The sequence below is a fragment of the Drosophila mojavensis genome, unplaced genomic scaffold (genome assembly GCF_018153725.1).
Source record: "Drosophila mojavensis isolate 15081-1352.22 unplaced genomic scaffold, ASM1815372v1 contig_36, whole genome shotgun sequence".
Lineage (NCBI taxonomy): Eukaryota > Metazoa > Arthropoda > Insecta > Diptera > Drosophilidae > Drosophila > Drosophila mojavensis.
In genome coordinates, this window is record NW_025318858.1 from 2,863,457 (window position 1) to 2,886,200 (window position 22,744).

Here is a 22,744-nt window from a genome sequence, read left to right on the forward strand (position 1 = left end):
AATTGATTATTGATAATTGGATAATTGTCATGAATTTCATCTTGTTATCCTTCTGCAAGGACGCAGAACATGTTTTATAGATCTATCCCTTATCTATAATGGTATCTTATCAACTTGTCAAGAGTTTCTAACTAAATCGACGTAGAACATGTTCTGTAGAGATATCCTTAGAGATATACATTGGAATATTCTTATATTGAAATTATTAATTTGATAAAATACTTGGATTGTTGCTAAAAGTCAAGTAAGCCGTAAAGCCAAAACCGAAGCCGAAGCCGAGCCGAAGCTTGTGGAGCAAAACCAAAGCACAGTCGTCGCCTAGGAGCGGCGACTGTCGCTATTATCCACGCACGGGCACCTTGCGCCGGCGAGCATGAGCGCGCTCCTAGCTTCTTAATCAAATATTATCCTCCAACAGCAGATCGGTGTCATCGCCTCTATCCGGCAGGCAGACAAAGAACTCCAACAGATTAAGGACGGGACCACGCGAGAATGGATTCTGGTAGCGACCACGCTTATCCCTCAAATATGGATAGCGCTTGTAGTTGAACATCTCGTTCGTGGTGAGATTCATGCACGCGTGAAGGATCTATCAAGAGAAAGAAACTATATTACCCAGGATTGCAGGTAGTAAATAACGTTGCCTTACAGATGTACAGGTGAGTATCCAGCCAAGACCGCAGAAGACGATGGCTTCGATTAGACCCAGCACATACAGCATTGTGAATCCCTCGATCATTACGCAGTAACAGGCAAAGTAAATGGTAAATGAGCAATTGACGGCGACGGAGAGCACGAACAGAAAGAACCACATACGATTGCGCAGTCCCACACAGTTGTAGATGAAGGGACAATGATGATCGAAGTAGGATACACAGCGATTGCAGACCCGACAGTGCTTGGCACGCAGTGGACGTAGGCACCGACAGCTGTGACACAGCCGGGTGAGCATCACGTTGCGCTTCTTTAGCTTATCAAAGTAGGGTATCTGCTTGATAGCCCGATAGTAGGCATCAGAACTGAGCGGTATATATCCCGGATCCCTGCGATTCGCAATCGCCCAGCTGACCCACATGACTACGTTCCAGTAGATGAAGCAATAATGCGAACGTCTCAATATATTCCATGTAATAGGTATGGCCCTTATCATATACATTGGATAGCCCCAGAGCAACACCGAAAAGAGAAAGAGAAAGAGAGGTCCTTTGGAATCACCGGCCCCACCAAAGAGCCAGCCCCAACTCTCCGACACAGAGGGAATCCAGCGTGACTTCTTTTTTACTTCGCCGTAGAGCAGACGCACCACATCCTGATGCTGATGAGCTTGAGCTAGCATAATGGGTGTCTTACCGTTCTTATCCCTCGGCTCCAGCTCTAGTTGCGACTTCTCGCACAGCAGACGCACGCAATTGATATTCCCGGAGAGGCAGGCTAAGTGCAGCGGTGTTGAGCCAAAGTTATCCGTCTTCTGCAGCTCCACACCGGAATACATAAGCAAGCGCATCAGATCACCATGACCCTTATATGCAGCCCAATGCAATGCCGTATCTCCATTGATATCCGTTAAATTGTTTAGAGCACCCATTCCCAACAGATAGGCCGCTGTTGCAGTGCGTCCGTACATGCAAGCTAGATGAAGAGGTGTCAATCCTTTGAAATCCGCCGCATTTACTGCAACGCCCGCCTGCAGTAGCACTTGCACCACCGAGGCGTGACCCTTGCGGCAGGCCCAATGTATGGGCCGGGGTCCCTGGGTACCCAAACAGGGCAAATCGATTGGAGCCGTTCGTTCAATCAGATACCTCATCAGTTGGACATTTCCGTTGAGCGCAATCCAATGAGCAGGCGTATAGCCATGTCGATCCCGGGCGGAGAGGCATTCCATGCCAAACTTCTCCACCAGATTCTCCACTTCACTCACTTCCCCATTCTTGATGATATCGAAAATATCATCCAGATTTACCGTAGCACCATCCAAGCCCTCAAAGAGCATCATATTGCTGTCGTGCTCGCTACCATCCGTGTTGTTGGCTGCTCCATTAGCGCCTGGTGGTGAGTGGGCTCGATGATCAATGTCGATGTCAATGTCAGCATGAGCATGACCGTCTTCCTCCATGTTGCATGACGAAGAGGCCGTCAGGGGCAGCGCCCATACACTGCGCGCTGCCCCTGGGCTGGGGTGTACCTTGCTGGAAGCCACGTTGTAGAAATCGAATTCTACGCCAAGACGTTCCGCTGTGCCACCTGATAGCGGTGGTTGGTGGTGCAACGGGTTTTCCAGTAGATGTGCAATTTTGTTGGCTTTGTAAGCGACTGCCGCACGGATAAAATTCTTTCAAGCAAAAATAAACACCAAGTCAGAAATTATGTCAGCAGTTTAAAAATCAATATTAACTGCGAATGTAGGACATTCGAATTCGAATTGGCGCCAATTATAAAACAGCTGTGAATTTCGATAACACAACAGTGGTTCGATGACAAAGTTAGGCTACCCTCTCTACTTGAAATTAAACCGTTCTGGGATTTAAATTAAAATTTGGCTATATGCGACTTGCGAATAAACAATAGTTCAATAAAAATACAAACTAATAATATTCGCTACTTTATTAAACTCACTGATTTTACATTCCTCAACAAAATTCAATTTTTGTTAAATACCTACAAATAATAATATCTCTATGTTGCTTAAAGCAATATGTTAAATTCGAATGATTAAAATATTTAAAGGCCTGCAAGAGAATAGGCATATTATTACAATACCAATAGGAAACACTTTGAACTCTCACCAGAGCATGAAGTATCGAGGGTACATCCACATCGTCGTCAGTTTGATAGAAGTTCAATATCAAAGGCTGTAAATGATTACTCAAAACATACTCCATTTGCAGACGGCTGCTGTCGAAGAAGTCCTCATCAATCACTTCGATTGATAGCCCCAATATCTTAAGCGATCTACAGTTGGCAACTGTTCGCCAGAGATCGCTCTCGAGTTGCCAGTACGCGCAGTCGACCAAATTCAATTCTTCTAGTGCTGGCATATTACTAACCAGAGATTCAAATTCATCCCTCTCGTAGTAGGCACTGCACAATGTCAATAGCCGTAGGTTTTTCAGACATTGACCTTTGTTAACTAAAAACCGGATGTCGAGAGCGCTTGCAAGAAATTTACGTATATCCTGACCTCGTCGCTCAAAAATCTCGTTCATAATGCTTTCAGTTTCATGTGGCTCCGTATAAAAGCTAAACGACTGAAGTTTAGGCAAATTTAATATGCCGTTAATGGAATCGAATTCTATAAAATATAAAAAGCTTTCACTCAAGTCCAGTATTTGCAAGTCTGTCAATTTTTCAATGATTCTGCCATTTATGTACGACGGCGATTTTAATGATTTCAATTTTGGGAAGAGTTCGACTATAAGCTTCAGTGCCTCTTTATGTTCCCAGTGTGTTATAAAATCCACTGCGTAATACAGCGATTCCATACACGGAAAACATTGGCCTCTCCAACGCGTTAAATTGCTAATGCTAAAGCGATATAATTCTAAATGCTTAACTGTTGGACTGATGGCACGAATAAAATCAACCTCAACAAGTGTGTCATACTTTTCAAATTCCTTAAACAAACGATATTGCAACTTATGACTTGTTTTGCCTTGCCAAGCATAGCTCACATTGTCATATGTTCGGGGGGCGACGTCCTTAGATGCCACCCACAACCAAAATTGTGATAAAAACTCCAAATAGTTAATAATACGCAGTTGAACATCATCGTTCAGGTTTTCCATCGTCTTTTAGTCCGTATTTCATAGCCATAGAAGAAAATTTTAAGTTTTATTATTCGCTTAATCACCCTCAATTCTCAAAACTAACGGACTGGATGACTCACCCAATAGCGTTAGGTTTAAAAGTGTTTGTGCATGCAGTCTACGCCCGTAAAAACATTGCAAGTCTTATAGCAACTTGTCTTATGCCAGCATCTGTATCCGCCGTCGGAAATCCGACAATTAGAATCGATAATTAAAATAATATATTTGTACGACAGACTAAATATGTATGTATGCTTTAGTGAAATACTCAGAATGAAATGCTTTGAAATAAAAATGAAAGGCAGTATTAGCATTTCAACAAAAGCTAATTTCCAGCGCCTATATTCTCCAATACTCTGATCCTTCACCCTCTTAGTTTTAAATCCCTCGCTGCTCAACTGATGACAATGGCCTTCACACATGCTGACTACTGGGACTAGACTTAAATCCACTTCCCGCAAGCTTATTAATTAGGCCCATTAATTATTAATTGACCCTTACGATCTTAAATATGTCAGTCCTGCTGTACTAAGACATCAAGAGTTTCATCGTCTTCACTGCCATCCCCATACTAAAACCTATTAATAACCATATAGATTACTTCCAATATCGAGTGCAATTTTTTAATTTAATTAATTGGCAAAAATTTGATAACAGAAATCTGCCTCAAAACGAAAAAATTACAAAAATATATTTAATATTCAGTATTTGCATTCATATAGTTAGAAAATTCATTATTTTTAAATGCCGCTACAGTGTTACAGTCTTGGCTGATTAACGATCATAAAGAAAATACGAAAGCTTAGATTTCGTGGTCCAGTTCATCTGTTATCTTATCTTAAAAGCATTTATATTTTCTAAAGAGGTTTCATAAGCCAATTAAGTTTGTGCAAACTCTATTTTTGTATATTGGAAAGGAATTTCCTCCACTGGTAGTTTCTCAAACGAGACTATCAAATTTGGATGATTGAAATGTTTACTGATCTAAAACATTAATAAGTTCCTATTAATAAAAGTAAATATATGAAGCAGACGCCAGAGCTACTCACCAGATACTGATATTCGGCAGGATCACGTAAGTCCTGGCCAGTATTATAACAATGCATCAGAAGGGGCTGTGAGCGATTGTTCAATGCTTGGTACATGAAGTGTCTGTTCGAATCATAAAAGTCATCCTCAATCAGCGTGTTAGAAAAATTTAAAACTTTGAGAGAGCTGCAGCTGGCGACAGCTTCCCAGAGGTCCATTTCGTAGTGCCAAAATTGGCCTCCAATCATGTTCACTTGTTCCAATACTGGCAAGTTACTAACCAACCTTTGAAAGTGTCCTCTCTTAAAAAAATCTTCTATTAACGTCAACTGGCGCAAGTTTTTCAGCAGTAGCAGAGATTCCAGCGACCAAGTCCAGTCGATAAATCTGAAGGTCAATTTACATATGTCCTCTGGTCGCTGTTTAAGAATCTTAGGTAAGAGGGCTCTATTTTGTGGACTTTCAGTCGAGAAACTAAACGTACGAAGCTTTGGCAAGTTTAAGACGCTAACAATGGAGGCGGTCCTTAAGAAGTGCATATTAACTGTTAGGTGCTCCAACTGCTGAAATGTATGCAGTGATACTCCCTTATCCAAGACGCTGCGCTTATTTGACTCCAGCTCCTCCAAGAATTTCCACTTTTCCATTATTCCACAGTTTACTGGCCCAAACGGCTTAAACGATGTGATTCCAGGAAAGCGATCCACTAGCAGCTTTAGAGCTCGACTGTATTCACATCCATCTACTTTATCCAGTTTGTATTCTAGCGATCGAATGCATGGAAAGCTGTGCAGCATCAAGTGTTGCAAGTGTTTCATAGTAACTGATTTCAGTTCCATATGTTGTACCGTTGAGCAAATGGTACTTAGAAAGGCATCCTCCAGCTTATTTGAATTGTGCCCACTGTTCTTGAGAAACATGTACTTATAGTCTAAAACATGGCTTGATTTGCGTTGAAGAACATCACTGACATTTCTATGTAATCGGGGAGCGAAGAACTTTGAGGACGCCCATAGAAAATATTGTGATTGATAGTCCAAGTAGTTGATAATGATGAGTTGGCAATCGTCGTTTATGTTCTCTATCATCTTAGGGCTTATGTCCATATATATATATCTTAAATTTTTTTTTTAATTTCGTTTGTAAGTTTCCTTCAATTTCGCCCGCTGCCAAAATTGACTTAAGTCAATCGATAACGATAACGGTTATTTTAAATATCAGGTCATTTAACATTTTTTAGGTATGTAGAAATCAGTTGACAAAACGACAGGTTGACGCATACATATATATTATTTATATATAGTATTCATAAATATATTATATATATTATTTAGAAATAAATTATTTTTGCAATTTGGGTGGAATTTTAGGTGCCGCAGCCCTGGTAGATTATCGATAGCGATAGCATGTTTTTTGTTATTGGTCGTGTTCGTCTTCTCTTATCAGTTTGTTTTGTTTTGTGCTTTAGTTAATAAAAGTTATTTAAATCTAGCACATTTTATGTTGTGTTTATACACGGCACTATTTCATTCGCATTATAATTATCATGCCGCCAACAGAGACCCTACGTGCGGGCAGCGGAAGCAATGAACGAAATGTCACTGGCTCTGAACAAACACATATAATCAGACAAAGCAACAAATGCTACGAACATCGCGATTCCCAGGCAACGGCCATGTCGGTGGACTACTCAGGTCAATGGGTGTTGCTGGCTGGACGCGGCCATTTGGCGCTGCAGCGCCTTGGCCAAGATGACGGCACGTTGCGTCGTCATGAACGCCAATCCAAATATGAAATCTCCGTGGCAGAGTTTGCCATATGTCCCACACGAAGTGAATACTGTGCCATCGCGGTAAGCGTGGTGTTCATATTCCACAAATTTAATAAGCGAATCTAAATTCCGTTTGTCTCATTTATGTGGCTGCTTTGCAGACCAGTCAAAATATTGACATCGTTCGATGGGGTCCCGCCGAACCGCACTACGAGAATTCACTCCGTGGACACACGCGCACAGTTACGGATATAGATTGGCACAGCAAGGATCCCAATTTACTAGTTAGCTGTTCAATAGACACGTTCTCACACATATGGGATTTCCGTGATCCACGCAAGCCAGTCCAATCCTTGAATGCTGTCTGCATGTGTAGGGTCCCATTGAGATATATATGCTTGAATTATAGATTGTATTAAATCTTCGGTCTGTTCGCTTACAGCGGGTGCTACCCAAGTGGGCTTCAATCGTGTCTCTGGCAATTTGCTGGCTGCTGCCCATGACGGTGATCTTCGCATTTGGGATATACGCAAAGGCAGCTGTCCAACGCATTATATAACAGCTCATTTGAATCGCGTGCATGGCATTAATTGGAGTCACAGACGAGAGACGTGCTTAGCCACAGCTAGCCAGGATGGCACCGTTAAATACTTTGATGTCTGCAATCCCAGACGAGCGGAAAAAATTATAACAACGTTATCGCCCGTTTGGCGTGCCAGATATACGGTAGGATTAGCTATTACTTATGCAAAAAGCTTCTATTCAGATCCACTCATATTTCGGTAGCCCATCGGCAACGGCTTAGTTAGCATTGTGGTGCCGCATATGGGTCGTGGAGAAAATAGTCTCCTGCTCTGGAGCAACAGCAAGCAAACGGATCCAATTTGCTCATTTGTAGGCCACACAGATGTCATACTCGACTTTGCCTGGCGACCCAATCGGGAGAACTTTACAGAAATTGTAAGACTTGCTATATATGAATCCTTTGAGGCTATCAAATAATCATTGCATATACTAGGAATTGGTGACATGGTCGCGAGATCGTACACTGCGCGTTTGGAAGATCGATGATAATATGCTAAAGCTGTGCGAGCCATCGCCTGATGAGGATGAGGAGGTGGAGCGTGCCTCGCCACGCTACGAAAATGAACTAAGTGATTTGTCAACAGAATTTATGATGCGCCCAATGACAGCGGCTGGCTCGTTGCCCATAACCACCGCCACCCTTCAGGTGGGCACAAATACATTGCCCATGGCACGTTCACCCAGCTTTGGCGGTGTCTACGCGAGAAGGGAGGAGACGCATATTGCACGCTCGCTAACAGATCAGCCAACGTGCTCGCTGCAGCACGAATTCTCACTGTTGAATACGAATATGCCGCATGTAGATGTGGACATGCTGTGCGCGATAAAGCGTTATGCTTGTTTTAAGATCTGTGCCGCTGATCATACGATCATCTTGCAGGTGACCTTTCCCACTGCCTATCCGAGTCCAAATGTACCGCCCGAGTTCCAATTTTGTCAGGGCACAACGCTCTCCAGCGAGCTAAGCAACATCCTACTCAAAGTGCTGCGCAACAATGCGCTGCAGCGTGTGAAGAAATCGCGCAGCTGCTTGGAGCAATGTCTGCGTGCTCTCGTAGCCGCCATGAAAAAACGTGTCCCAGATGTCGCTGGCATTGGGACAGACCGGAGTCAACTGTTGCTGCAGTCGCCTAGATTGGAGGGCGCCTTGTCGAGCGCCTTGCATGATGCCTGCATCCCTTTCCCACGCACCTCGGGCGTTCATTTCAATGCCATTGGCATGCTGACCACCTTTGCCCAGGTGTTGAGTACCAAGCGTCTGACTTTGCGCCAGCAGACGCAATCCCTTACGCCGCGCACCTTGAGCGTCATCAATGGTAGCGGATTGCTGGGCAATGTGATGGCCACCACGACCAATCAGCGCGATCCGAATGCCGCGTTCTATCTGCAGGAGCGCATGATCGCCTGCAAACGATTGCAGGGCAAGCAACGCGTGATGCGTCAAATCAATGGCACCTCACCCGTCGTCCATGTCTACGATGCCAGCCAGCTGCTGCACATAAATCGCGAAATGGCACGCGACTTTGTGCTGGACAAGCAAAACATAGCGGCAACGTGTCGTCGCAACGGTGAAATCTGTCGAGCAAATGGACGATCAGATCTGCTGCCCATTTGGCTGCTGGCGGAGTTGATAGCAACGCCTCACTCGCCGCACGAATCGATGAGTTGTGAACTGCTCTTCTATAAGGATCCGTTTAAGAAATCTCTGCTGGAGTCGCTGATCATGCACTATGCCACCGCTGGTGATGTACAAATCGCAGTGCTGCTCGCCTGCCTCTTCGACAAGTGTCCCGCTGCTCTGATGGGCGTCATGGATGTGGCTGGCTGTCGGTTGCCCACACAGCTCCATGCGCAACGATCGCCTTATCATACGGTGCTGCCCCGTTCATCCAGCAGCAATTGGCAGCAGTTAAAGCAGTTGCGTAGCAACTCTTGGTCCGATTCGTTGGATTGGGTGGACTTTAAGCTGGGCCAGACAGATGCCTATGCATGCTCCCTGATCCGACGCTCTAAGATGCCGCTCTTCGATCAGTTCAAGCGCGCCTACGCGGATGTGCTCTTTGGCTGGCAATTGCTGTCCAAGCGTGCGCTAATCCTCAAGCACACGCTGCATACACCAGCTCCCACGCAGGGCGTTGAGTTTGTCACCGAATGCAGCGGCTGTGCGAAGCCCAAGCGGACGCCCAAATGCGAGCCGTGCAAGCGACCCGTTCTGTTTTGCATTCTCTGCTCCTTACCGGTGCGAGGAGCAGCCAATGCTTGTCTCTCCTGCGGCCATGGCGGGCACATGCAGCACATGATGCAGTGGTTCGAGGTGAGTTTCATATGTAAATATATATATATATATATATATATATATATATATATATTGTTTTTTTGAAGTGCTAATGATTACATCAACTTGCAGCGCCACATCGTTTGTGCCACGGGCTGCGGCTGCAACTGCTTACAGCGCACCTCCGAGCTGCTTGCCCTAATTAGCTGATCATCGAAGATCATCTCGCGGCTCCGATCGGAGTAGCTATACATTTACTCCCAATCAACGTAACTTTCTAGCTTATCTACGACTTGACGCATCGCAAATCAAAATATACATCAATTATTGTTGTTTTTGTTATAGTTATAATGGTTTTTTGTTTAGTCTCCAAGACATTTTGCAGCATTTGCATTGAAATATAATTAGTCTACATATTCTAACGAAATTGCATAGGAGCACCCCAGATTTAATATCGTAAAAATCTTCATATTGTAATATTGTAAACTATTAACAAGCTCAAAAAGATTTTTTTATCTAAAAATATGAGATCTATATTATACAAAGTATTGAAGCTCTTATAGAGAATTGAAAAACTATTAAAAAATATATATATAAATATAATTTTTTAAATTATTAATTTCAATTTTTTCTTGTCTTTTATAAAATTAAAAAAAAAAATTGATTTTGACACATGCTAAAAAAAATATAAATACTTTTAGACACAAAATTCATAGTTTCCAATTATTCCATAAAAATAATGGTTCAAAAGCATTTGCATTTAGCTTGTTTAAACAACTGCGAAAACTTTCAACGTCCGGATGCAATAATTATTTATTAGTTTTTTTTTTTTTTCAATACATATATATTAAATTTTTATTCTTATATAACTTTTATTTTTTTTACTTTTAGCTTAATATTTACGCATTTATTTGTAGTTTTGTATATATGTTTGTTTAGAAATCATCGTAATTGTTCGTCCCTCTCTTCAGAAAGTCTGTTTTTTTGTTTTGCAAAATATGCAGAATAAAAAATTTAAATTCTATAGCTCTGCTTTTTAACATTTATTTGCCTCTTCGATAAGCGTCATTATAATGGAAAATGAAATTGCGCAACGAAAAAATACTCAATGTTTGTAAAAAATTATATGTCAAAATAGATAAACTTATTGCAATTTGTTGATCACGCACGTTCCTCAAATTTTTGCTTTTATCAATTTTAATATATATACTATACTTTTTTTTCGAAAACATAAAGAACAAGAGCTAAGATCTAGATATAAGTATAAAAATTTAAAATGTAAACAAAGACACGCACACAAACAAATAGTAACGAAATATGAAAAAATTGAGGCTAAAACTTTCATCTTACGACAATAAGGATATAGTAGATATATATTGAGGAAAAGCTTCAAATTGAAGCTAGAGCTAAAGACGATGCTAACGCTGCTTAACTACAAACGCGTGTGCTGTGTGTGGGTGTGTGTGTGAGTTGGTGTATGTGTCGGGCTTGGACTGAGTTGTTGTCAGTGCCAACTAATGGGATGGGTAGTCATCTCGCTATATCATTTAAATTGATCACGATATGTTGCACTGCACATGGCAATAAGCAATCGTACATTGCTGCATTGCGGACTCTTGGGACAATTCTTGATGAACAGCTGACAATTGCGATAGAGCTCGGATAGCACTTTCGGTGCATGCTCACGTGTGATGGGATCCGACATATTAATGGCTAGCAGTGCTTCATTGAGGTAGCTGCAAATAGCAAGAAAGAAACATTAAAACCACACAAATTTGGGTAAATAAACCTATCAAATCTTCACCTCTGCTTCAGCTCATTGTGGTTGCTCATGTCTGCAGATATTTGTTGTATTAACGACAGCAAAACCTTTTGCTCGAGTCGACAGCCATCGGGCGTGAAGACCTGCATTCGATCTGTATTTCGCAATGTGAATTCCACCAGATTCAAATCATTGGCCAGCAATGCTTGATGGAAGGCCTTATTAATATGATTGGCGAGCAACAATTGTTTTATGCTCTCTCGCAAATCGTATGTGGGCGCGGGCGTTGCTGCCTGGGACCGTAATGCCATACTCTGATTATCCATATGCTTGCGCAGCTCAGTGCGTATGGTCTCCTGCACCTGGCGAGCGAGCAAGATCTCCAAGCTTTTTACTTCGCGCTGTGTCTCCAGCATCGCATCGGTTAACTCAGTGCGATGCTTTAGTAGATTTGTCTCCACCAGTTGCTTTAAGAGGCCGAGCTTGTTACTCAATTCTTCACCATTATGCGGCTGCGGTATGTGCTGTAGATACGCGTTGAATTCCACCATGACTATTCAAGAAAGTAAATACATTTATATATATATTCAATCCTCATTTGATTTTTCAATCTTACAATCTTTTATGCCCACGCTGAATGCCTCGTGTAACTGTTTGAACATATTCTGCGATGACTTCTCGTAGGCTGGGATTAAAGTGCTGCTCATTGATTCGATGAACGCCGTCTGCAGACTTGTCTGCACGCCAATCAGCACGGATTTGCCAAAGGCATCCAGGAATTGCTGAACACAAATTAGAAAATTGTTATTGCAATAGAAGAGACTCCGTTTATATTGCGGCTCACCTTGCTTTTGCACACCTGTGCTATATTTTCCTTTACCGTCTTGTCAAACACATTTAATTTCTGCACTATTTCCAGCTGCATTTGATTCTGCAATTGATCCATTTTCGCGTTGACACGCGGCAGCAACTGCCGCTGCAGCTCCATATTTAAAACGTTACCAATAATGTCCGTAAAGTGATTCATGACATATTGATTTAGCACTTGCAGCACCGAATCACGCAGCTCACGATTTTGAGTCTCACTTTTGTGTATTGGGACACGAGGAAAAATATATGATAATAAATTATTTAGATTATACAAATACATCGTCACACACACATCATGCACATATACAACTAGTCAATTTTTAAATATAACTTCTACAGGATACCCTGTATAATTTACAAATATAATTCATTGCCTATTAATCATCAATTCTGTTGAAAATCTTTCACGCTTTCTCGCCCTCTTAAACATTTCTACCACCCACACTCATTCGCTCTTCTCTTACCGTGCGTGCAGAAACTCGGTTAGTTTCTTTTTGTGTTCGTTCTCGTAACGCTTCAGATATTGAAATATGAAAAAATTGAGGCTAAAACTTTCATCTTACGACAATAAGGATATAGTAGATATATATTGAGGAAAAGCTTCAAATTGAAGCTAGAGCTAAAGACGATGCTAACGCTGCTTAACTACAAACGCGTGTGCTGTGTGTGGGTGTGTGTGTGAGTTGGTGTATGTTTCTTCTCTTACCGTGCGTGCAGAAACTCGGTTAGTTTCTTTTTGTGTTCGTTCTCGTAACGCTTCAGATATTGCTCCATTAGTTTGGATAATTGCATTTCGATTTTGTATGCCAGTTCGTTGACGCTCTTTGGCTGCAAGGCAGCAGCTGTACTGCCGCTCGATTGTTGCAACAACTGTTGCTGCTGTTGCTGTTGCACCTTGTTGATCTCGTGCTCGAGTTTATTAAGCTGCTCTGATTGCGCTTTTACCATTTCTAAATATCACAACAATTAACAATTAATATTGAATCATTTAACAATGTTATACTTTAGCTACCCAAAAGTTGTTCCAGTTTCGCATTTACTTCTGTGGCGCTCTCAACTATTGGATGACTGCAGTTGCTGCTGTTGTTGTTGTTGCTGCTGTTCAATGTTGTTGTCGTGTTGTTGTTACTATTGCTGCTGTTGCTGCCCAAGGTTGGCGGTACATTGCCATTGTTTTTATGCTGCACCGCTTGGGACATAATTTGGGCCGCATTTTGCAATTCAGCCGATTTTTTAGTGGGCAGCTTTGCATCCTGGGGCAACCAATTTGATGTTGTAGCAGCTTCCTCGACAGTTGACGAATTGGTTATCTCATTGTCCGTTCTGAAAAAGTTAAGAAATACATCTGCTATAACAAATATTCAAATTCGAATTCTTCTATAAGCGTATCTCACTCACTTATTTTCTGTTTTGCAAATCATAAAATATGGATTATCCTCATCATATTCGATATCTACCAGCTCCGGTTCGTAGTCATCTGTATCCTCTTGCGTTGCCATTATCTCTTGCACTTCACGACTTGGACTGGAACCACCACTTGCTAAATTCTCCGCTGCGTTGCGTTCCGGATTTCGATCAATGGCTATAAACTTCTTACGGGCATCCGTTTGCTCCTTCAGCTTTTGTTGCTCGCGATCCTCAATGTGCGTGTTGTTGATCAGATTCAAAAGATTGGTGTTGGCTGTCTCTGTACCCTTGGCTGTGACCGTGGCCAACATCCGCAATGTCTGCAGCACCTGAGAATTGATGGGCGATTGATCTGTCGTGGTTGTTGTGTTCGTCTCAGCTCCATCTCGATTGACAAGCACAATACTCGCCGCACTAGCGCTAAATGCATCCGGAGTCATGAGATTCAGCTGCGAATAGTTACTGCCATACTGTGGCGAAGCTGAACGTGATTTGTTAGTTGTTGCAGGCTCCTGCAGTATGGCCGATGGTGCAGCCGCAGCAGCAATAGCAACCGACACTACCGAGCCAACTGAATTGCGTTTTGATTTACCAAAAAGGGCATCGAGTGGCACAGCGCTCGAGCCGCTGCCTGTGCTGCTGTTATGCGAATTCGGCGAGTTACTCAATTGCTCCTGCTTAATCTCAGTAACATGGAGCAGGTTATCTGGGGACAGAGAACGTTTCTTTGCGCTGCTTTTGCTGCTATTCAAACTTCTTGTTGGCTTGCAGGGCTGGTAAATAATCTGGCATTCCTGCAAGCTTTTGGCTTGTACCACGAACATATGAACCACCAAAGCATCAGTAGTTGCGTTGCTCTCGTCATCATAATCATCGGGCTCTTCGAATGGATAATAGCTCTCATTGGTGCTCTTCAGACGACGCATGCTCGCGTTCACTATGGAAAAGGAGAGTATGCCCGAGCTTAACTTGAACTCGGCTATATTTTGTATGCGTATGGATGGATCGTTGGAGCCCGCGATGCTGCTGCTCGAGCCATGAACATCACAGCCATTCTCCGAATCTCCACTATCGCTGCCTTGTTCATTGCCGCCACAGCTGCTGATTTGCATGACATAGACAGCCAACGCATCCAAACTGGATATAACCAAATAGTTGGCACTGCGATCAATACCAGCTATAAACATGCTCGGCTGAACACTCGAGGGTACCGAGGCCATAACATTAATCGTTTGCAGGCACTCCCATAGAGAGCAATTCCACAACTTGATCTCTGTATTATGATCGCTGGTGGTGATAACATACTGCCAATAGGCACTGTATAAAGAAAAGAGCAATATTACTAACCATACATTATTTTTAAAGTACTGAGAGCTTACTCCTCCACTGGCTTGTTGATATTATCTAGAAAGAACAACGAGGCCACCGGCTTGCCATCGTGCGGTTTCCATTCGTGCAGACAACGATGATTGCGCACATCATACAAATAAATTTGATAGAAACGAACTAAACCATCCAGACAAGCAGCCGCAACGGTCGTGCCATCAGGCGATAAAGCAGCGCAGGTTATTAACGTATCCTCTTCTATCTTTAAATAGCCCGTTTCTAGAGACGAGGGTTTTATCTGCCCACGCTGCAAAGGGATAGTAGAAAGCAAATGAGCAAAAGAATTATATGTGACAGGCAGACTTTACTTACACCATACTCTGATATGATCATTCTAACATTGAAGCATTGGAACTGTTTACTGCGCGACCAAATTAATAGTTGATTCTCATCATCCTCTTCATGGCCAGTAGCAGTGTTTGCACTAGTGTTGTTATTGCTGCTGTTGCCGTTGGTTACATAGGGACACCAGGAGACCATATCATATTCGGGCACATAGTTCGCAATGGGGTCATCCACTTTCAGCACAAGTTTGCATATTAAATTACTATCGATTAGATCGATCTTATACACAAACAGCGAACACATGTCAATGACCGCAAGGATACGCTCCCTTTCGCTGTGTGCGAATTGTAGATCCAAGACCTCGCCATTCATGCCCTTAATGAGTGCCCGCTGGCTGGTGCTCGTGTTGCACACACGCACCATGCCTTCCATACCGGTGGCTTTGTTGTTAACTGGAAAAAGCCATTTGGTATTAATATCGAGTCTCGTTTGGTTAAATCTCCCACTCACCATTGATAGCATATGCAAGATGCTTGCCATCACGATGCACTGCCACCAAATGACCCGGATAATAGTATTTATGCTCCCATTTATAGTCAACGACATTCTTGAGCTTCACCTTGGAGGAACCGCGCGTATGAGAACCGCCGCAGCCATAAACTCGCGTGTGATTCGTTTTGATGCTATAGCAGCATTGTTTATCAAAAGGTTTAAAGTTGCTGAAAAACAAAATATTGTAATTAATGAAAGCAAATAGGACTAAATGCGATCAACATACATTATTTCGATTTTCTTCGGATCCGTCTGATTGCCATTGGCAGCTACGATCGCGCCGACAGCTTCTGCTGCTCCTTTATCCTGTTCGTTACTGTTGCTCATATTGAGGCGGGTTCCAATTAGAATTATATCTCCAGTTGTCTGCGAATTACAGTTACTTGTTAATGCCGCTAAGTGAGCGTTGCTTGTTGTTGTTGTTGTTGCTATTGTTGTATTGCTTTTGCCTTTGCCACACCTTGATAATGATTGCAATGGCTTACGAAAGATTGGCAAATGTGCAAGCGCAAAGAGCGCGATTAACATTGACGATTGCACTTTACTAAATAAGAATAGATCATATCAAATATTTTAACATTTTTTACAGCACTATTTTCCCCATTGTGTATCGATGTAAACGTAAACTAACCTGCACTTGAGCAGCACTTTTTCAATCTAGTGCTCGCTGCTTTTGCTACTTTCGCAGGACGTGCAAAAGTTGTTCACATATATGAAGCACGCACGGAGCAAATTGTTTAATGCTATTTACACCATTTAAACAATCGATTTGTTAACAAACTCACACGTACAAATTGTATCGCAAATTTTGCGAAAATTTGCTCCAATGCCGCAAAGCGCTAGAGATGTGTAGCGGCCTATAAAATACAATCGATAACAGTCATGCGTCTGTTATCGCAAAACTCAAACAGGGCTGCATATAATGCGGCGCCAACTATAAATGAATTTCAAATTTTAAGATGTTGCCTTTACAGCATATTATTTATTGCCATTTTGTTTAGCTTTTGTAACATCAACTTAGTACATTTATTTAATATATATGTAGATGTATATCCCTCAAAACAATACGCATTCATTACGTTGCAACGTAACAATATGATTACATAGTGCTTAATATCACTTTATGTTTTTGTTTGTCTTACATTTTTCTTTGTTGTTTTTAACACTGCATTCAGTTTTTGTAGTTTGTAAATATTTGAAAATTATTAACAAGTTGAAGATTTATTTTGTTTGATGACAAGGGAAATAATATACATTTCTTGATATATATTTATATATAAATTTATATATTAAATAGTTGAAGTATGCAAAAGAAAATCCGCTCACGCAGATTCAAACGATGATAGACTAGTATTTATCATCTTATAAATTCGAAGTTCGCATACTTGAGTGGTCCGTGTAAATTAAATAATTCTTGATTTCGTTTCATTTGCTGAACTGTTTATACAAATGCCTACAGAAATTGTGATCAAAATGTACATAATATCAATTTGTGTGTACGTAGAAAATAGTTTTTGCAAAAAACGAACATAACCTAAGCTAAGCTTTCAAGGAAATTAAATTGTTTGCATATTTTTACTTTGTGTGTGTGTGTTTTTTTTTTTTTTTTTTTTTTTTGTTTATAACTTTTCATTTTTAAAATACTTAAACATTTAAGCCTGGCTTACGAAAAGTTACTTTTTGCACATTAAGATTAAATATTTTGTTTTTCATTGCCGGAATGAATGAGAAGGTCGAGAATAGGTTTTACATTTCGTTTTTCGAGCTGTGCAGAACTGAATTTGTTAATAAATAATGATATATTGCCTGCGGGCAAACTAAATATAAGATTGAAATTGTATTTATAATCAGCCAAAAAGAAATGTTCAAAGAGTTTTGCAGTTTTCAAATGCATTTGGCGCCACTTTGTGATCACCTTTCAACTAGGGTGCAGAGTTTTTTCTACAGGTTCTTCGATTTCCTTTTCATTTACAGTTACACATTTAGTTTTTAACAATTAGTTCAATTAGCTTTGTGTGTGCTAAAGAGAAGTATACATAAATTGGATCTGCATAAATATGTATATGTATGTATTCTATAAGAGGCGTTATTATTGTTATTGTTGCTTGACAAAGATGTTTGCATGATTTTTGAGATTTAACTAGCCTACAATTAAATAGCAAAACAATAAAAACTTAAGCAGCGGAATTCACAATATGTTTGCCTTCTCTTCTTCTTCCTCTACTATTTGCAACAAATAGAAACAACAATAAAAGTGGCTGCTTGTTTTTCCGTTTTTTAATTAAACATTCGTATAGGCACCCGTGGAGCCGGACGAGCCGCCCGTCACATTCGCCGTCATTGGCGTTGATATTGAGGAGCCGGCACGTGTGCCGACATCCATATCCGATACAGTTGCTCCAGCTACAGCCACTGCTGCTCCTCCTGCTCCTGTCAGGCTCTCCAGCTTTAGACGCATCTCCTCCTTGCGGGTCTGCACGCTGAGCAGTTCGTCACTTAAATCGTTGCACAGATGCAGCAGCGAAGTGTTCTGCTCACGTAGACGCTGCAGCAGCTCCGTGGTGCTCATTTGATTCTGCTTGAAGGACACATGACGCAATGAATCGGTGATTGCTGTAACACGCTTCTCAAAGCTGTCCGCGCTTGGTAGCTGTCCAGCAACTGTTGTTGCTGTTGGTGCAGCGGCAGCTACCGGCGCCGGCGTCTGTGGCTTGCGATAAACTTCAAAAGCTGAAACGCGCTGCTGCGTCTGCAACGTAATGCGTGCCGATATGGGCGGCACAAATGCGGGCGGTGGCGGTGCAGGTGGCAGCGAATGCAACTGCTGCTCAGCAGCACCAGCAACTGTTGCTGTTGTACTGTTGTTGTTGCTGCTGCTACTGCTGTTGTTGTTGTTGCTGGTATCCAGCTGCAAGTGTATATTGTATTAGTATTGTTTGCAAAGCAAAAAGTGCAGAAGCTACTTGAATTTCGGGATGCATAAATACAGTAGTAAAAAGCTACGGCCAATTGTGAATGCATTTGTGGATTTCATTCAAGTTATATATCAAGATAGATAGATATGTATCTTTGTTTGGAACACTTACAACATTCGCATCGTCGGCAAAGTGCGTGAAATCGGCAAAACCCGTTGAGGTTTGCATATCGAAGCTGGCTTGCGCGGTTATCTTAATTGAAGTTGGGGTTTATATATAGTATATCATAATATATATATTTATATATATATATTACAGATTGTTTACATAAATAAATGAATAAAGAAATTAATATATACATGTACAATGGGCAGGCGTGTCTCACAAACAAATTGGAGCTTTAAGTTATAAATATGATTCGGTGTGCCGAAACTGTTTTATATTATGACAGAGTCAAGTAATTCGCAATACAGTGTGTACTCTATAAACGGAATATTAAATATATAAGAATACAAATTTAAAAAAAGAAACCTCTCTTGATTATTAATACTTTTACTTTTTATAATTCGCATTTCTATAGAAGGCATCATTTTAGATTTTTCTCTTTTTTCTTAGAGTGCACACTGTATTAAAAATTGTTAAGGAACACGAAACTTTTGAGAAACTTGTTTAAAAATTATCTCTTAATTATCGTTAACCAAAAGAGAGAGAGAAGGAGCGAATTTTTTTTTCTATAACTACAAAAAACCCGTAAAATCTGCCTTTAAAAGTCAACCGTCTCTGTTTTAACATTCTCTGTAATATTTGTTGTATTAATTAATGGCACTGCTAAGAAAATGTTAATGCGAGGCAGACCATTAACATTTGAATGTAAAGCTAGCGGTGGTGTATAAAGCCTGTAGCTGCGATTGATATTATTTGTGTTTACAGTATGTATTTTAAACAATTAAATCGCGGCTTAAGCGCTGACCCAATGCCTTTAAATAAGCTCGGATATACTGCATTTCAATGGAATCTTAAACGACAGACACCGGCGTTTCAATATCAGGATTAGCAACAGACAGCTCGGATTAACCGCCTTGTGAAATGTTAGCTAAGGTACCTATGACCTTCAGTTGCTGTTAACTGTTAGTAAATGGAGCACAACATTTAAACAGATTATTGGACATGGTCTCGTACTAGACAACAGACGAACAACATACACACATTTATCTATATATATAGTTCGATTCAATGTTTTAACTCACCTCTGGCTGTTGGGCACCAGCTGCACCAATTTTGAACTTATTCAAGTCTAAGCTGCTACTGCGTGCATGTCGATGAGGACGCGGCGGCGGCAAAGGCGGTGGCTCCTTCTTGGCAGATGTTGTGACGCTCGTTGCATAGCTTGACGGCGGCAATGGCGTCGCCTGATCCGGTGGCTCACTGAGACCAATGGAGCCAATACTTGGCTCCCTTTGCGGCGGCGGTGGCAATGCCCCAATATTATTCTTTGCTGGCAGCTTCTTTGCTTGCGGTCTTTGAATGGCCCGCAGATCGTTGCTTTCCCTCTGAATGTTGTGTATGCTGTTTGTAGCTGATGTTGTTGATGATGACATTGCTGCTGTTGCTGTTGGTATTGCTGTTGTGGTGGCTATGACTTTGGGGCTGTCCTCGCGCAGCACAACAACGCCTTCCACATCGGCAATTCCCTGTTGACTTGATGGATCGCCTGAAGACGCAATAGCCGTGCCTGGAAAGAAAATTTGTTTGATAAGCAGATGCATTATAGATAGATCTATATATGTAGTAGAATAACTACCTATGGGCGTCACACGCAGTGGCACGGGATGCAAGATTTGCGGATTGGAGCCCACATCCTGGGCAGTGCGTTTCATATCAAACAAAGCTGGTTTCAAACCGGGACTAGAAACGGCAGGAGCAGGCACACCAGCAGCAGAAGCTGAAGCTACAGACGTTGCACTTGCTCCGCTTGCCATGGCTGTAGCTGTCGTCGTGGGAGATTCACTAAACTTCGTCCATTGGCTGGCATCGTTAGTTGAGCTGGCAGCAGCGCCCGCTCCAGTTGTTATTGCTGCTGCAGCTGTTATCGACTTTTCCGCATTTGGTGAATTGGAAATGCTGCGGTGCTTAAGCACTGGCGTCGTCACCTCTCGCCTGGAGCTGCTGTTGCTAGCTTGAGAGGAAGTAGAAATGCTGCTCAGATTCATAATGTTCTTGTCGTTGAGGCGTGGCTTGGGTTGCTGCTGTTGTGTGCTGCTAATGATAGTATTGTCTGTGTGCTCATCGTCATCGTCATCATTCAAATGCAGGAGATCAGCCTCGGGCGGCTCTTGAGGTATAGTGGATGATGCCGAAGTGTTTGCCGTTGTTGATTTGGCCAGCACATTCGGATGCAAGCAATGGGGCAAACTGCTGGGCAAAGGTATATTGTTGCGACGCAAGACAACGAGATGCATGGCAGCCGTAAATTCGGATAGACTGAGAGCTCCGTCACGTGTTACATCGCACAGCTGCCAAATGTGACGCAGCTCCTCAACAGGTATGCGACTCTTTTCAAAGAAATTGCTGCAAAATAAGGAACAGCATATATAAATATTTATATCTATCAATGATTTCAGAGATATCGAAGCTTACCGCGCTGCCTGTCCGGAAAGCAGACCATGCGGATCCCGTTGCACTGCTCGAAATTGTTTATTGTAATATTCGCGTTGTTCCGGAGTAATCTGATAGAGAGTAATCAATTCACTTTCGTTGTCCTCATCATCGCTGCTGTGGCGATCGGAAGACTCCTCCTCGGTGCCCAGCAGCTGGCGGTGCTCATCTCCTAGCAGCCCTTGCCACAGCGTATCCTGTGCCCAAGGACGCTCGGCGACGCTATTTGTCGGCGTCGGACTATCGCTATTTGTGCTCCACGCTTCCGGTGAGCCACGTCGACGCTGTGAGTAGATATATTTGGTATTTGTATTTAAGATATATCTGATAAGATAACAGATAAGCTATACGCACTGTTTCGCGGCTGCTGCTGCTGACGACACCAACAGCCTCTGCATTAGCCAGCTCATCAAAGTCGCCACCGCAGCTAGATTCGTTTTGCTCTACTTCAGAATCGGTACTTGGCACATCTGAGGTATCCTGTAGCTGCTCCAACTGCTGTTGATGTTGTTGCTGCTGGGAATTGCGACGCAGCGAATTACGACGATCGTTTGTTGGAGGCGGCGGCAAGGCACCTAAGCCATTCTCACAGGCAATCGTTGAAGTAGTAGCCGCTTCCTTCCAGCTAAAATGCGGCAAGGGCAACGGCACAGTGGCTGCTATGAGCTCCTGACGCAATGGCACAGACGCTTGATGGGCGGCAATTAGCTTAAGGCATGAATAGAACTGAGCACGAGAGATGTGCAAAGCTGTGGAAGGAATGCCAGCTAAAGCGGTGATCTATTATGAAATATACAAATATTAATTACGGCATCTGTCAATTTATTTATTGAACCTACCTCAATGACTGTCTCGTTGGCAATGTCTGCAGAGCGAAAGAGTTCGGTTGCCTTTAGCATGGGCACCTTACTGCTGCTCTCCACGTCGCAGCACTGAAATAGCTCACTATAGAAACGTGTCTCTGGCTCTGTGAGCGTTACCTCCTCCATCGTCAAACAACTTGTTGAGGGTCTTATTACTATTTGGTATCAAGCTAGCCACGCCCCAGGCCAGGCAACAGTTTTATTTGTTTATATATTGGCTTTACTGCTAACTCAGCTGTGCTGTGCCTCCCCCCACTTTGCGCTTCGGCTTCGTTTAACGTCGCGTCAGCGTAGGTGGAAAAACGGGGCTCCAAATTGAAAGACGATTCGAACAGCAAATTCCAACAGCAGCAGCAGCAGCAACGTTTTGCTTTAGCTTCAGCCAGAGAATTTTATTCACACATTTAATGCATGCCGCACGGCATAGGCAACGTAATTTCCTCAATTTCCCAATTGGTCTTAATTTCAACAGCACAAATTTGTCAAATCAATAGTAAATTTTTACACGAAATTTTCGCAAACTGTTGTGCACTGTGGTGGCACTATCATCGATATTAGTACCTAGAGATTGCGATGGTCGATT

At 42.2% G+C, this 22,744-nt stretch overlaps 6 protein-coding genes across 8 annotated transcripts; 1 reads left to right on the forward strand and 5 right to left on the reverse strand.

Moving 5' to 3' along the window:
* Positions 1-176: 176 nt before the first annotated feature.
* On the reverse strand, positions 177-2,335 carry LOC6575840 (probable protein S-acyltransferase 23; the record flags this gene model as incomplete). The annotated part of the gene is made up of 2 exons (XM_002001808.4): positions 177-589; positions 650-2,335. Coding segments are annotated over 2 exons (1,878 nt in total), but the record flags the coding sequence as incomplete, so codon positions are not given.
* A 254-nt stretch (positions 2,336-2,589) lies between these two features.
* On the reverse strand, positions 2,590-4,096 carry LOC26527220. The gene is made up of 3 exons (XM_015164848.3): positions 3,887-4,096; positions 2,787-3,788; positions 2,590-2,729 (listed from the first exon to the last, which is right to left on the reverse strand). The coding sequence occupies exons 2-3, from the start codon at positions 3,783-3,785 to the stop codon at positions 2,631-2,633; spliced, it is 1,098 nt and encodes a 365-aa protein (XP_015020334.1). The 5' UTR covers positions 3,786-3,788; positions 3,887-4,096; the 3' UTR covers positions 2,590-2,630.
* A 390-nt stretch (positions 4,097-4,486) lies between these two features.
* Positions 4,487-6,127, reverse strand: LOC6575841. The gene is made up of 2 exons (XM_002001809.4): positions 4,856-6,127; positions 4,487-4,790 (listed from the first exon to the last, which is right to left on the reverse strand). The coding sequence occupies exons 1-2, from the start codon at positions 5,939-5,941 to the stop codon at positions 4,686-4,688; spliced, it is 1,191 nt and encodes a 396-aa protein (XP_002001845.3). The 5' UTR covers positions 5,942-6,127; the 3' UTR covers positions 4,487-4,685.
* Positions 6,128-6,235: 108 nt separating this feature from the next.
* Positions 6,236-10,085, forward strand: LOC6575842 (GATOR complex protein Wdr59). Its single transcript, XM_002001810.4, has 6 exons — positions 6,236-6,687; positions 6,768-6,978; positions 7,049-7,332; positions 7,393-7,566; positions 7,625-9,505; positions 9,599-10,085. The coding sequence occupies exons 1-6, from the start codon at positions 6,382-6,384 to the stop codon at positions 9,674-9,676; spliced, it is 2,934 nt and encodes a 977-aa protein (XP_002001846.1). The 5' UTR covers positions 6,236-6,381; the 3' UTR covers positions 9,677-10,085.
* Positions 10,086-10,494: 409 nt separating this feature from the next.
* Positions 10,495-16,585, reverse strand: LOC6575843 (enhancer of mRNA-decapping protein 4 homolog). 2 transcript variants are annotated; one of them, XM_015164849.3, is made up of 12 exons: positions 16,360-16,585; positions 15,955-16,272; positions 15,687-15,895; positions 15,204-15,628; positions 14,885-15,138; positions 13,497-14,822; positions 13,111-13,421; positions 12,805-13,048; positions 12,073-12,313; positions 11,845-12,010; positions 11,271-11,781; positions 10,495-11,202 (listed from the first exon to the last, which is right to left on the reverse strand). In XM_015164849.3, exons 2-12 carry the CDS (start codon positions 16,254-16,256, stop codon positions 11,010-11,012), a joined length of 4,182 nt encoding a protein of 1,393 aa, XP_015020335.3. In that variant the 5' UTR covers positions 16,257-16,272; positions 16,360-16,585; the 3' UTR covers positions 10,495-11,009. The 2 variants fall into 2 exon arrangements, with proteins under 2 accessions (XP_015020335.3, XP_043864442.1); XM_044008507.1 differs by having other exon boundaries at positions 15,955-16,094; positions 16,360-16,584.
* Positions 16,586-17,346: 761 nt separating this feature from the next.
* On the reverse strand, positions 17,347-22,726 carry LOC6575844 (ralBP1-associated Eps domain-containing protein 1). 2 transcript variants are annotated; one of them, XM_002001812.4, is made up of 7 exons: positions 22,138-22,726; positions 21,653-22,078; positions 21,281-21,582; positions 20,445-21,211; positions 19,891-20,375; positions 18,815-18,895; positions 17,347-18,636 (listed from the first exon to the last, which is right to left on the reverse strand). In XM_002001812.4, the coding sequence occupies exons 1-7, from the start codon at positions 22,285-22,287 to the stop codon at positions 18,010-18,012; spliced, it is 2,838 nt and encodes a 945-aa protein (XP_002001848.1). In that variant the 5' UTR covers positions 22,288-22,726; the 3' UTR covers positions 17,347-18,009. The 2 variants fall into 2 exon arrangements, with proteins under 2 accessions (XP_002001848.1, XP_015020336.1); XM_015164850.3 differs by lacking the exon at positions 18,815-18,895.
* Between the last annotated feature and the right edge of the window lie 18 nt (positions 22,727-22,744).